Source organism: Podarcis liolepis (genome assembly GCF_965112155.1).
Source record: "Podarcis liolepis genome assembly, chromosome: 16".
NCBI lineage: Eukaryota > Metazoa > Chordata > Lepidosauria > Squamata > Lacertidae > Podarcis > Podarcis liolepis.
In genome coordinates, this window is record NC_139567.1 from 21,910,930 (window position 1) to 21,925,290 (window position 14,361).

Consider the following 14,361-nt stretch of genomic DNA (forward strand, 5'->3'; position numbering starts at 1 on the left):
TAAATCATCCCCTGCCTCAGCAAGAGATTTCAAGAGTACAGTGGTACCTCAGGTTACATACGCTTCAGGTTACATATGCTTCAGGTTACAGACTCTGCTAACCCAGAAATAGTGCTTCAAGTTAAGAACTTTGCTTCAGGATGAGAACAGAAATCATGCTCCGGCGGTGCGGTGGCAGCTGGAGGCCCCATTAGCTAAAGTGGTGCTTCAGGTTAAGAACAGTTTCAGGTTAAGTACGGACCTCTGGAACGAATTAAGTACTTAACCTGAGGTACCACTGTATATGAGTGTTCTCTGACTGCCACCATATTGGTGTTCCCAGTGAATTTGTGCACAAGTATCCAGAGTTCTGATGAGCCAGATACCAAATTCAGGGTTTATTCAATGATATTCATGCTGTTGAGGACTTGCCCCAGGAATCCATGAACTGGCACAGGAACTCCATGCAGTGAGCTACCTAGGACTGTGTGTGTATGGTGAGGTCCCTCAGCCATAGAACGGAAATAGTTGTATCTCTCTATGTGTGTGACATCAGCCCCTGTGATTGGCAGGCAAATATGAAGCCTTCAGATTGGCCAGAACTGGGATAAATACCTCCTCAGAGCTTGGCATCATGGCCATTGTTTGTCCACAGTGCAAGACCTTCTACCAATGCACTTCAAGACCCTTGACTAGGGAATCTGGTCTGGATAACCTACACTCCAGGCCTGGATCTGATACATACCCTCTCACATTTCTCCAGTGAAAATAGGGATGTCCTACGGAAAAGCGGGACATTCCGGGATCAAATTGGAAACTGGAAAATAGGGATGCTTGGAGGGCAGGGAGATATGGCTGCCCTTGAAGTCCTCTTGGCCTGCCAAACTGTTCCATGTGAGAAGGCATGGAAAAAGCATTGTCTCGCCCATCCCACAAGTACCAATTTTTAAAAGGAAGGAACTGTAGCTCAAGGATAGAGCATCTGCTTTGCATGAAGAAGGACTCGGTTCAATCCCCAGCATCTCTAGTTAGGGTTGAGAAAAAAGGTCCCGCCGGAAACCCTGGAGAGCTGCTACCACTCACTGTAGATCAGTGTTTCCCAACCGGTGTTCCGCGGCACACTACTGTGCCGTGAGACATTGGCTGGTGTGCCGTGGGAGGGAGAATCCAACAGAATGCGATTAAAAATAGGAACAGAGAGAAAGGAAAAGAGGAAATTTTAAGGCAGATTATGGACAGTGAACAAAAACTAATTAGGAAACCCAACTCTCAGAAAATAAGAGAAAATATAAAAATTCTTCAAGCCCAATTTGCAGCGATACTAAACAGAGAGATAGAGTGGAACATCAAAAAGTTAAGACAAAAGAGTTTTGAATTTTCAAACAAATCTGGAAAGTGGTTGGCGTGGCAAATTAAGAAGAGAAAAGAACAAAGTACAATAAACAGAATTGTAGTAGAGGGAGAAGAGGTTACTGACCCAAAAGGAATTAGGAAAGAGTTTCTAAACTATTATAGAAGCCTTTATAAAAAGACAGACAGAAACAACTCAAGGAAGATAGAAAGATTTTTGAAAGAGAAAATGGTGCAGAAAATCCCAACCGACGAAAAGCAACGTTTAAACAAGCCAATAGAAATAGAAGAGATAGAGGAGGCAATTAAAGATTTAAAAAGAGGGAAGGCTCCGGGACCTGACGGATTCACAGCAAGTTACTATAAAGAGATGAAATCAGTGCTTCTGAATCCTTTGAAGGAGATTATGAATAATGTTTTAAGAAAAGGAGAAATCCCGGAGACCTGGAAGGAGGCGTTTATCACCCTCATTCCGAAACAAGATGCGGACCCAACCCAGGTTAAAAATTATAGACCAATTTCGTTGCTGAATACCGATTATAAAATATTCGCAGGTATTCTAGCGAAAAGACTGAAGCTTATATTGGTGAAAATTATCCATAAGGACCAGGCCGGGTTTCTCCCAGGCAGGAATATGAGGGACAACATAAGAAACATAATTAATATGCTTGAATTCCTATCGGTGAGAATTGGCAAACAGGCGATAATGATGTTTGTAGACGCCGAAAAAGCGTTTGATAATGTGGCATGGGACTTTATGATGAAGAACTTAGAACACCTGGAAGTAGGTAGGAATTTCTATAATGGGGTGAACGCAATATACAGAGAGCAAAGGGCTAAACTGATTATAAATAATATTGTAACAGAGGAAATAAAGATACAGAAGGGCACAAGACAGGGATGTCCACTCTCCCCGTTGCTGTTCATAACGGTATTGGAAGTTCTTCTAAATTCAATTAGACAGAATGAGAAAATTAAAGGAGTGACAATCGGACAACACGCCTATAAGACCAAAGCATTCGCGGACGATCTTGTCATAATGACGGAAGACCCAATAATTACAATAGAGGAAATTCTAAAGGAAATAGATCAATTTGGAGAAATAGCAGGCTTTAAATTAAATAAAAGGAAAACAAAGATGATGACTAAGAATATAGATCAAAGAGCAATAGAAATAATCCAAGAACAGTCACAGATACAGGTGGTTAAGAAAATAAAATATCTGGGGATTTGGCTCACGCCAAAAAATATAGATCTGTATAAAAACAATTATGAGCCGGTATGGAGAGAAATAAAAAAAGATTTGGAAATATGGGGAAGACTAAAATTGTCCTTCTGGGGAAGGATCAATACTATTAAGATGAACGTATTACCGAGGGTACTATTCCTATTTCAGAGCATTCCCATAATTAAGGGGAGTAGAGTGTTTAAAGAATGGCAGAGAGTGTTATCAAGATTTATTTGGCAGGGTAAAAAACCCCGTATAAAATACAAACTGTTAACAGATAAGAAAGAAAGGGGTGGCTTTGCCTTACCGGACCTGGGATTATACTATGAGGCAGTATGCCTCTGTTGGATAAAAGACTGGGTTAAGTTAAAGAATAAGGAGTTACTTGACCTAGAAGGCTTTAATAACAGGTTCGGTTGGCATGCCTACTTGTGGTGTGGCAAGAAGAAAATACATAAGGGGTTTGAAGATCATATTTTCAGAGGCCCACTTATTGAAATATGGGAGAAGTATAAGAACATATTGGAACCTAAGATCCCACACTGGCTTTCACCCCTCGAATTGATGAGCCTCAAGAAAATCAACATGAGTGGGGACTGGGCAACATATGAGCAACTGCTAATGAAAGAGAATGGGAAATGGAAATTAAAGCCCTACGAACAGATTAAGGGATATGTGTATGACTGGTTACACCATCGCCAAGTCAGCGAAATGTTTAGAAAAGAGGCCAAAGATAGAGGATATGCAGATAAAGAATCAAAATTCCAGAGGGAAATTATAAATGGCGAGGAGAAAATAATATCTAGAATGTATAAAATGTTGTTGGATTGGAATTTGGCAGGTGAAGAGGTAAAGACAGTAATGACTCGATGGGCTAATGATGTGGGACATGCGATACAATTCGAAGATTGGGAGAATTTATGGAAGGAGGGTCTTAATTTCACGGCGTGTATAACTGTGAAGGAGAACGTCATGAAGATGTTCCATAGATGGTATATAACACCTGCGAAATTGTCAAAAATGTACAAAGTAGACAATAAATGTTGGAAGTGCGAAGAGAAGGAGGGTGCCTTCTACCACATGTGGTGGGAGTGCAGGAGAGTGAGAGAATTCTGGGAAGAAGTTTATACTGAATTAAAAAAGATTTTGAAGTATACATTCACTAAAAAATCCGAAATTTTTCTGTTAGGAATATTAGGGAATGAAATTAAAAAGAAAGACCATAAATTTATGTACTACGCAACAGCAGCCGCAAGGATAGTTCTTGCTCAAAGGTGGAAAAAAAAGGAAATGCCAACAATAGAGGAGTGGAGATTGAAGCTACTAGATTACTCAGACTTGGACAGGTTAACGGGAAGGATTAGACACCTAAGAGACCAAAAGTTCGTTAAGGACTGGGGGAAATATGTAGACTATCTGGAACACCTTAGTCAAGGGCAAATAACGTTAAGGGGATTTAGAGAAGCACTGTAAAGGAGAAAGAGGTATTGTCTAAGGAAAATAGAGGTAAAAGAGTAGTCAATGACAACACATAATAGGAAATGTGTACTTTTGATTTTTATTGTGGAAGATTTACGGGCGGGTTGAAGGAAGTCCACAAAGAAATGACTATGTTAGTTTGATAGATGTAAAAACTTTATTGTATATATGGAATATCTACTCTGTGTTAACATTTTTTAATTTTTGTTTTGAAATTCTATTCTGTATTCTTTATTTCTTTCTTTTTTTTCTTTTGTTTCTATTTCTGGAAAATCAATAAACATTTACCTGAAAAAAAAAAAAAAAAGGATAGAGCATCTGCTTTGCATGAAGAAGGACTCGGTTCAATCCCCAGCATCTCTAGTTAGGGTTGAGAAAAAAGGTCCCGCCGGAAACCCTGGAGAGCTGCTACCACTCACTGTAGATCAGTGTTTCCCAACCGGTGTTCCGCGGCACACTACTGTGCCGTGAGACATTGGCTGGTGTGCCGTGGGAGGGAGGCGGGCGAGTCGGGCGGTGAGAGGCGGCGGCGGCGAGGATCCGCGTCGAGCCGGGGGCGGCTCCGCGGTGGTGGTGCCGAGCGGCGGGGCAGCGCGTGCAAAAGGGAGGAGCGCGAGACAGCGGAGGAGGAGGAGGCCGGCATGTCCGGGCAGCAGCAGCAACAACAGCAGCAGCAACTCCCGGCGACGGCTCCTCAAGCCCCGCCGCCGCCCCCTCCTCCGCCCGCTATCGCCGCCACCACCACAACAGCCGCCGCCGCCTCAGTTGCCGCCGTCCCTCAGTCCCTCGCTCTGCTGCCTCCTCCCACCCCCAAAGCTTGGAGGTTCCCCGGCAAGGGGGAGGGAAAAAACTTTCACTTTCGTGCGTCCCTCCCGGCGTGACGCTGCGCGCTGACGTCACGGGGCGGGGCTTTAATGGTGGTGTGCCGCGAGATTTTTTTTCAGTAAACAGGTGTGCCGTTGCCCAAAAAAGTTTGGGAAACACTGCTGTAGATAATACTGGGCTAGATGGACCAATGTCCAAGTCAGTAAATGGCAGCTTCCTGTGTTCATCATTTTTAGCAAGATTTGAAGCTGCCACAAGTCACACTCTTCTGAGATGGAGCTTCACTACTTCTTTCAAACTCCTTTGTCAACCCTTCTCATTTCCTAAACCTTCAGATTATCTTTTGTTATCCTTGGATTGGTTCTCTGCGGTCTTGTAACATGCGGGGGATATGAAAAAAGCAATGTCAATTATCTCCTTTTTGGTATGTTTGACGAGAACAATTACATATCACGGAGTTTTGCCTGATTCCGAGTGATGTCTCTTTAATGGAGAGCTCACCTGGCAAAACCGCAGAGAACAGGCACAGAGCGAGTGAGTGTTATAAATAGTGTTATTAACTGATGCAAATCACTCTCCTGTTCTCAAAAAAAAAAAAAGCCCTCCAGGGAATTGGCTAGTGGAAGCTTATGCAAATTGTTTCTTACCAAAAAAAAAAACCAACAAAACCCAGTACTCTTCCAGTTAGGATGCAAAGAGTTAAAAGTGCCCTTCCAAAGCTATCCAGGTTTATTTAAATGTGGGCTTCTTCTTTTCTGCACCTGGTTAGATACCCAATGAGAAGAAAATGTGGGACATACCTGTAGGTAAAGGTAAAGGACTCCTGCATGGTTAAGTCCAGTCAAAGGCAACTACGGGGTTGCGGCGTTCATCTCGCTTTCAGGCCAAGGGAGCTGGCATTTGTCCACAGACGCTTTCCGGGTCATGTGGCCAGCATGACTAAACTGATTCTGGCGCAACAGAACACCATGATGGAAACCGGAGCATACAGAAATGCTGTTTACCTTCCCGTCACACCAGTACCTATTTATCTACTTGCACTGGTGTGTTTTCGAACTGCTAGGTTGGCAGGAGCTGGGACAGAGCAACAGGAGCTCACTCCATCACGGGGATTGGAACTCCTGGCCTTCCGATCAGCAAGCCCAAGAGGCTCAGTGGTTTAGACCACAGAGCCACCCACTCCCAATATGTGGGACATAGGATGCATTCACACAGCAGTTCATTCCCTGTCCCCAAAGTTTCCTTAACCATTAATTTTCGTGTTATAGTTGAGCTTTCACGTCATGTAAAAGCCACTTGCAGCAAAGTAATGGAATATAGTGAATGTTCAGTACTCATTCCTGTGTTTTTAAACTGCATTTGCAGCCCCCTTAACCAGGAAAATTGAGGGAGTAAAGTGACAAAATCTGGGGTGATATGCAGGCATGCAGCTCTTCCCTGGTGTTTTCATGGGGGAGCAGAAGCAGGCATGTGCAGAAAAGACAGGGGTGTAGTGATGTTGTTCAATGACTTCTGTTACTATGCTGCACCACACCCGCCAGTGTGAATGAAATTTAGTACAGTGTGCCAGTATATCGGTCAAAAAGCCACCGTTCCACAATGCAACAGGTACTGCAGAGTGAAAGGAATGTTAGAAAATGGGATAGAAACACCAGCATTATAATCAGGAAAACAAATGCCACATTCCCCGCATCTGAATGCGCCCATATTCTATGATGGGTCGCAAGCCTCCAAATTCATACATGGTGAATTCTGGTAAATGAAGATCTGGAATCCAGGACCCTGGCGGCAGGGACAGTAATTTCCAGGGTAAATTGCTTAAAATTATAGTCATGAAAGAAAGACCAATGCCAAATTGAGTGGGGGCAAAATGGTCCATCTATTGGCCCATCTCAGTATTGTCTACACTGACTGGTAGCAGCTCTCCAGAGTTTCAGCCAAGTGTCTCCTCCAGCCTATCCTGGAGATTCCAATGATTGAACTTGAGGCCTTCTGCATTCAAAGCAGATGCTCTAATCACTGAGCTGTGGTCCGCTGAGCGATTGGCAGTACCTTAGATATCAGTGAAATGCCTACATTAGGGAGAATCATTCTTCCTGGCTGTTAGGCTCAAGGTGCCATCATGGAGCAGTTTTTTTCCTCCTGGGTTTCCCCAGTCTCAAGAAGGAAATCCCATCTGGAAAGGCCTGTTCCTGTTCTCCAGCCTTTGCCATCCATCTTGCCTGACCTATGATCAGGAAAATGAATGAAGGAGAAGTCTCAAAAGATGAATGGAGGCACAGAAGATGAATGGAGAGGGGAGAGACACAGAGGGAAGGAAGGCACAGCATTGCCCAAGCTTATGAATATTCCTGAGGCTGGATGTGTAGGAACTGGGGATTCAAAAGCTTGGTGGTATATTACAGTGGTACCTTGGGTTACAGACGCTTCAGGTTACAGACACTCCAGGTTACAGACTCCGCTAACCCAGAAATAGTACCTCGGGTTAAGAACTTTGCTTCAGGATGAGAACAGAAATCGTGCAGCAGGATGCCCCATTAGCTAAAGTGGTGCTTCAGGTTAAGAACAGTTTCAGGTTAAGAACGGACCTCCAGAACGAATTAAGTTCTTATCCTGAGGTACCACTGTATTATAATGACACACTCATTGAAGAGGCACTCTGCTCTGCTCTGCTATTAAAACCAGCTTGCTTCACATTTTTAGATATCAAGATGAGTGGTGATGTGGCAGATTCCACAGATTCGCAACATGAAGGCAGTCACATAGAACCTGGTAAGACAGTTTCTCTTTTCCCAGTCCCCTGGGCTTTAGTTCCAGCTCAGGGCATTGGCAGGTGGAGTTCAAAAGGAGGGCTGAATTGTGGCAGCTTCCTCATAAACCTTCTCCCATAATATTTGGAGCCATTATCACTTTATTACACAGAAGCATGATGAAATGAGAGAGCAGGGCACAGGTTTCTCAGTTCATTACAGGTGGTTTTGATCCCTGCAATGCCAGTTTAAAGATTCCCGTTGGATATTTCAGTGATATATGGCCCCAACCCAACAGATGAACCAGACAAACCTCTCCCGTTTCCCGCTAAATCTTCCAGCTTGGGCCAAAGTCTCCATGTTGGCCCAGCTCAAAGGCAACCCGTCCAGAAGATTTTGCTGGTTGCAATATCACCATCTTAACCATCAGAAACTCAAGCAAGGTGAGGTCATCCTGACATGCTAAAAGTGTGTTAATAAAGCCCAAACAAGAACAGGGAAAACCCTTTGTGGGTTATTAAGGTCAAAGCAGTTTTCGTAATGCAGGGCTTTTTCCTTCCGGATGAATAAGTGCTATTTTCAAAAGGCTTAGGGGGCCTCTGTCTTTTAACACTGAAAACCCACAAGCAGTGTCAGCCCCACAGCTGACTCACACAGAGTGTTTGGCAAAACAGGATACCATCCATGAATTTTTCCTTCATCTCCAAGGAATTATTCTGCTTCTGTTGTTCAGTTTCTTGGGGACCTTGATTTGGAGAGTGTTTATACCTCTAAATATCACACCAGTCAAACAGAAAATCTTCCAAACTTGCGAACATTTGCTCACTCTTTGTCCAGAGGTACACTCTAGAACTCCTAAGCTTGCACTAAAAATATCACATCAAATTTTGTGCTTTTTTCCCCCAGTGTCGGGGCAAAACACAAAAGGTGTGTTTGTATCGCATACTAAGTTTCTGCCAGGTCTAAATCTTAGCACAGGGTGGGGAACCATCTACTCCTGGGCTAGTATATTGGCCCACCAGACTTTTCTATGTCACCTGTGCCTTTCCTGAATTGGCACTTCCCATCCCAACTCTCTCTGTTTTTCTTTCTTAGATTTAGGTCCTACCCGCATTATACCTTTAAGGAAGTATCATACCACCTCAAACAGTCATAGCTTCCCCAAAGAATTCTGGGGGGTGCAGTTTGTTAAGGGTGTTTTTGAGAGTTATTAGGAGTCCCCTATTCACCTCGCAGTACTACAATTCCCAGAGCTCCCTAGGAAAAGGGATTGATTGTTAGTCCGCTTCAAGAAATAGCTCTGTGAAGGGAATGGAGGTCTCTATTTCACATGATGATGTCTACTCGTCAGCAAGTCCTTACTCCCAGGTTAAGTGTGTACACAGTTGCCATTGTTGTCCAGGTGTTTGTGAATGAATATTATTATCTGCCTTGAGGGCTCTGTGTGGATAGGAAGGGCAGGGGACAGATTTTTATTTTTATTTTTGCTGTCAGTCACCTTATCCTGCATCAGAATTGGCAAGACTTCATGGTCACATTGTCATATTCAGTGCATAATCTCTAACTGGCACAGAGTGAGGGCATTCAGACATTTCCCCCCTCACTCCGAATTGGCGCTGTTGGCCCTCAGTGAGATTGTCATGGCCATTTAGGACTGCAAAGAATGTGCTGTGCGGGAATAAAGTAGGTGATACAAGGGAGGGTTTCAAGGGTTACACAATGTGTGTGTGTGTGTTCAAAAAATGCCAGTTTTTGTTTGCACATATGAACAATTTCCACCCGCATGGCTGTAGTGTCCTCCTCATCCCACCCATGGGTGCCAGGGGATTTTCTGGCAACATTCGTGGTGAGGGCTGGGGAGGCACAGCGGGCTCTGCTCACACTCTGTGTCCCACTCCTCCTGGTACATGTGCGTGCCCATGTGCCCCAAGCACCAGCAAACCATGCTATGCCACTGCTGGGTGCAGAGCCTCGGGGGTGCCACAGGGGGCAGCGCAGCAATGTTTCAGAATGGAAGGCGAGAGGTGGGGGCACTGGATTTTGGCATCACTGAAATTTGAGACACCAGGGTCTGCCACTGGGGCAATCGATTGCTACTAACCTTAATGGCTCAACTCTGCCTTCATGGTTGGACACAGTAATGCTTCTGAATGCTATTTGCTGGAAGCCACAGGAGGGGAGAGGGCTCGAGGGCTCAGGTCCTGTTTGTGGGTTTCCCACAGGCATCCAGTTGGCCGCTGCGAGAACAGGGTGCAGGCTGAGATGGTAATGCAACAGGCTCTTCTGATGTTCAGACCTGAGGTTTTAACTGGCCGAGATGAGTAGCAGGGAATAGCAGGGCTGTGCAGGAAAGGCAGGCTAGAGCTGAAGCCTGACAGTACACTGCAGTCAAGGTTGTGTCCTGGCCTGAACTGTGCGCTGCGAATCTACTCAAGGCACTGCAGGTTGGCCAATGGTGCGGCAGATGTTACTCCAAGCGCCCTGTTTATGCACACATCATCAAATGGGTTGAAAGCCCCAATTTAATTAAATCTCATGCCCCTGGACACACTTCTTGAGTCGCTGCCAAGCGTGTCTTTGAGCTAGCCACTTCCAGAGATATTTCAGCGAGAGGAAATAGAGCCAACAAGGTTTGTAAAATGCCAATTTGACAGACTTTGCGCTCCAGGGTCTGGGAGGTGGTGGAGGTGTTGCACCAACCTAATTGGCTGTTAAATTGGTTAAAAAAAAATCCTAGCTTAGATTAGCCTTAGCTTGTAGTTTGCTGGTACATAGCCAAAGTCACTTTGCTTTTTAGAGTCGCGGATTTGCTTTTTGGAGTCACGCAGTGACTTGCTTTTTGGAGTTAGCTTCAATTAGGAGTAAACTGCTCCATCACATTTTATTTTTAAAATAGGAAGAACGGAGGAGGGAGATTGCAAATATGAAAAGGGGTTAAATTAAGTGTCTTCCACTAAGGTAAAAAAAACTGGTTCTTCTGTAGCTGTTAAGCAGTATAAGCCATGCAGCCCTGATCTACTTTAACATCTTCTGTTTGAAGGGCCGATACAGGAGGAATTCTGTCTTCAAGGGGGAGGCAATGCGGGGGGGAGAGATGTATTGTATTTCAATTGAAATGAAAGTCATCTTTCTAAATTGGCATCTATATATCTAAATCAACACATGCAAATATTTTTGCAAATCTTCATTGTTATTATTTTTTGATGTATGGATCACCTTTTCCATATGCCTCAAGGCTATCTGCAGACATCCCATTAAAAACAGCTTGAAATGGTTTTTGAAACAGTACAAAAACAACTTGGGGATAGCTTTAAAAGCAATGCAAAATGATTGCCCAAGGCAGAGACCTTTTCATCCAGGTCTCTCTTCTCTTCCGTTTTGTGATACTTTTTGTAATTTTTGGTGGTGTGTATGTGTTTGTAGGAAGGGAGGTAGGTAGGAGAAGATTATAGTAGTTCTTTCTAAATTTGCATCCATACAAAATTTATGCAACTTGGTTGTTGTTTTTCCTGCCCCCTCTTTTTGGGGTGATGCATTTTCTGGGCTTGGGCTATGTGTAAAGAGCCATTGTGGGGAGGAAGCTGTGAAATCAATATAGTAATCATTCCTAAATTTGCACCTATGCTTATAAATTAGTCTGTGCAAATTTGTGCCCCCTTTCCTCCTCTTTTTAGCATACCTTTTCCTTTTCTTCACTAGAGGTGTTTTTCAAAAGCTCCACTTAATGTAAAGATCAGATGAATTCTGAAAAAAGCAGAAAGATAAAAGCAGGCCAATTTATTGGGTAGGGGAGCATGCCACACATTCTTGGTTTTAGTCCTTTGAAAAAGACTCAGAGGCAGCTTCCATGAATCCCCATACTAAACGACCAAGCTAGGTGTAGGGTCTGGGGTGCGAAGATGGACAGTGCTCTGAGGGCATGTGAAGAGTGCAGTTCCCTTGTGAAATAATCACACCTGCTGGCTCCACTCATGGAGCTAAACTTCACGTTTGAAGCTTAGCATTCCCAAGAAGCTTACTCTGTTTCTCTTTCAACAAAATTAACTTATCCAGAGGATCAAAGGGCTAAGTTGAGGACCCTCCAGACATCGTTTTTATTGTGACTTCATCAACACTGGTATGCATGGTTCTACATGATCTTCCTTTCAAAACTGTTTGCAGCTGCAAGCATTTCAGGCCAGGCATCCTCCGTTTCCAACCAGTGCATGTCTCACAACTCCCAGTTGAAGTGTTGTAATTTTCCTGGAAACATAAGAAGAGCCTGCTGGATCAGGCCAGTGGTGGATCAGGTCCAGCATCAAAGTGGCCAAGAAGATGCCTATGGGAAGCCTGCACTCAAGAATTGAACGCAACAGCGCTCTGCCCACCTGTGATTCCCAACAACTGTTATTCAGAGGTGGATCATGGTCATCATAGCTAGTATCTCTTGATGGCCTTCTCCTCCTTGAATGTGGCAGGTCCTCTTTTAAAGCCATCCAAGTTTATGGGCATCACTGCCTCCTGTAGGAGCGAGTTCCATGATTTAACTACAAATGTCAAGAATTACTTTCTTTTCTGCAGTGGCTCCCCGTTTGTGGCATGCTCTCCCCAGGGACGTTTGTCTGGCACCTTCATTATACATCTTTAGGTGCTAGGCAAAAAAACCACGTTCATCTTTCACCAGGCCTTTTCCTGATTAATGTTCTACAGCCTTTCAAATGTGTTTTGGGGTGCTATTGTTTTGTTGTTTTTGTTTTCGCTACTTATTTGTGGTTTTTATCTTGTGTTCTTATCTTCTGGCCCGCCCTGAGATCTTTTGATGAAGGGAAATATATAAATCTAATAGATCTAATAACCCACAAGCAGCCTGGTTGCATGTTCATGAGTTTTAGTGTTGTGAAAGAGAGAGAGAGAGAGAGAGAGAGAGAGAGAGAGAGAGAGAGAGAAACCACTATCCACATTCATACTACAGATGTTCTGAGTAGTGACATTGGCAGCAGTATTGCAGCTTTTGTTGCATTATAGTGCAAGAATACCACACACCCCCACTCAAAATGGCAATAATGCAGGAAGCATTGTAGAGCATCTAATAAAACAGAATGATGTGTGACTCTTCTTGCCTAAATCTGCCCCTAATGTACTAAGGCTGCATTCAAGGCATGCTGCAGAATACACCCACAATAAACCCCCAGCTATCTGGAGGGACTCTTCCTGTATGTAACCGAAACCCTACTATTTCCAGCCCCATGAGAGCCTCCTTTTACCACCTGACTACCTCTGAGTCCTTTGGACTACAACTTCCATCAGCCCCAGCTGCCTGGGAAGGCGGCAGGTTGGTGAAGACTGCCTTAGATAATGAGAGAAGGTTGGTAAATGAGCCAGTCCCTTGAAGCTTGCATCCGAAGCCTGTACTGCGTGGATCTCTGTGGTGGGATAGGGCGTATTGTGCTGTTTCTCCCCCCACTCCCACCCTTCTCTGGAAGGCAACATCATGGAGTGGAGCTCCTGAGGTTGTTGCTTGTCTTCAGCTGTGCCCTGTTTCCCTGTGAACCTTGTACAACCAAAAACCTGGTTTCCACAGGCCTGGGAAAGCAGGAATTAGCTCTCAGCTATTTCACCAATTGTTTTTAATTGATACTGGAAAGGAAGATGGGGAGTTGCTATGCATTTTATTCCCCTTCCGCTGAGAAGGGGTACCCTTGATCCTGACAACCTCTTCTCTCACCCTCTCATCTCTCTCTCTCTCTCCCATCGGCTGCCCCAGAAAAGCTGGGACATCCTGTTTTCCCCACAAGGGCATGGCAACAATGTTGGGCACCTTGCTCTCGTGCAATTCCAGGCCACAACTCACCCTGGGGGGAAATGTTTTTTCCAGATCTGCAATCTCGCATAGAGCCCCCAAACACACCTTTTTTTTGGCACGGTGCCCCCCCCCAAAAGTGCTTTTTCAGGTCAACAATCTCATACGGCACTCCAAAACTCACATTTTAAGGGGGTGTCCCCTTTGGGGAGATCCTGATCGTCTTGCCCCTCCCTATCTGATATGCCCAAAGCTAGTAGGCTGAGGATTCTGTCTCTGTGGCAACCTTGGCTCTATCTGCTTCTGATCGATTGCAACAACACAGTTCCTCGCCAAGAGGAATGACTTCTCTTTGATATGGGATGGGATGCAGGGAGGGGGAGAGAAAATCCTCTCTCTTTTTTTAGTTTAAACCATAAACCAGGCAGGGAGGGAGCATTTCAAACACACCTGCCACAATAACGGAATGACTGCAGGGCATTGCGAGCTTCTTCTCTCTCCGCCACTGGGCAGGTGGGGAGCTGTTGCAATATCCCATAGAGCAGATTTGGGCAAATTTCAGCTGCTGGGCTTTTTTGGGAAAGTGTGCTTGTGTTTGTGCTGCAGCTGATGGTAGTGAAACTGATTGGTACTGCCCAGATCTTGACAGGCAGTGGTCCGTAGTATATTTTGCCTGGAAACAGAGGCCTTGTTCTCACTGATGTCAAGTAGTGCAGGTGGATCATTTTACACCGGGGTGAATGGACCCCATTTTTTAAAAAACGTAATGAGTATTTTAGCGGTGAGGATGTCAGGGACATCTTGTGGCCCTCTGATTCTTTCTGCCAGGCCCTCAGGACTCACCACAGGTCACACTGTATGCCAAATTCATGCCTCCTTTGTCCCTCTCTGGGCACCTATGTGTGGGTGTTTGCTAGCAATGTTCAGATATAATATTGTTCCAACCAAGCAGGGTTTGTGGGAATGTATGT

General features: G+C 44.6%; 1 protein-coding gene across 2 annotated transcripts in view; it reads left to right on the plus strand.

The window, feature by feature from the left end:
* POU2F3 (POU class 2 homeobox 3) overlaps nt 1–14,361 on the plus strand; it is a 95,640-nt gene that overhangs the window by 8,746 nt on the left and 72,533 nt on the right. The window contains exon 2 of one of the 2 annotated variants that reach the window (XM_083481132.1): nt 7,565–7,633. The exons of the other annotated variant lie outside the window; for it this stretch is intronic. Coding sequence (XP_083337258.1) covers nt 7,565–7,633 — 69 coding nt within the window. The remainder of the gene's footprint in view (nt 1–7,564; nt 7,634–14,361) is intronic. 2 annotated transcript variants of the gene reach the window in all.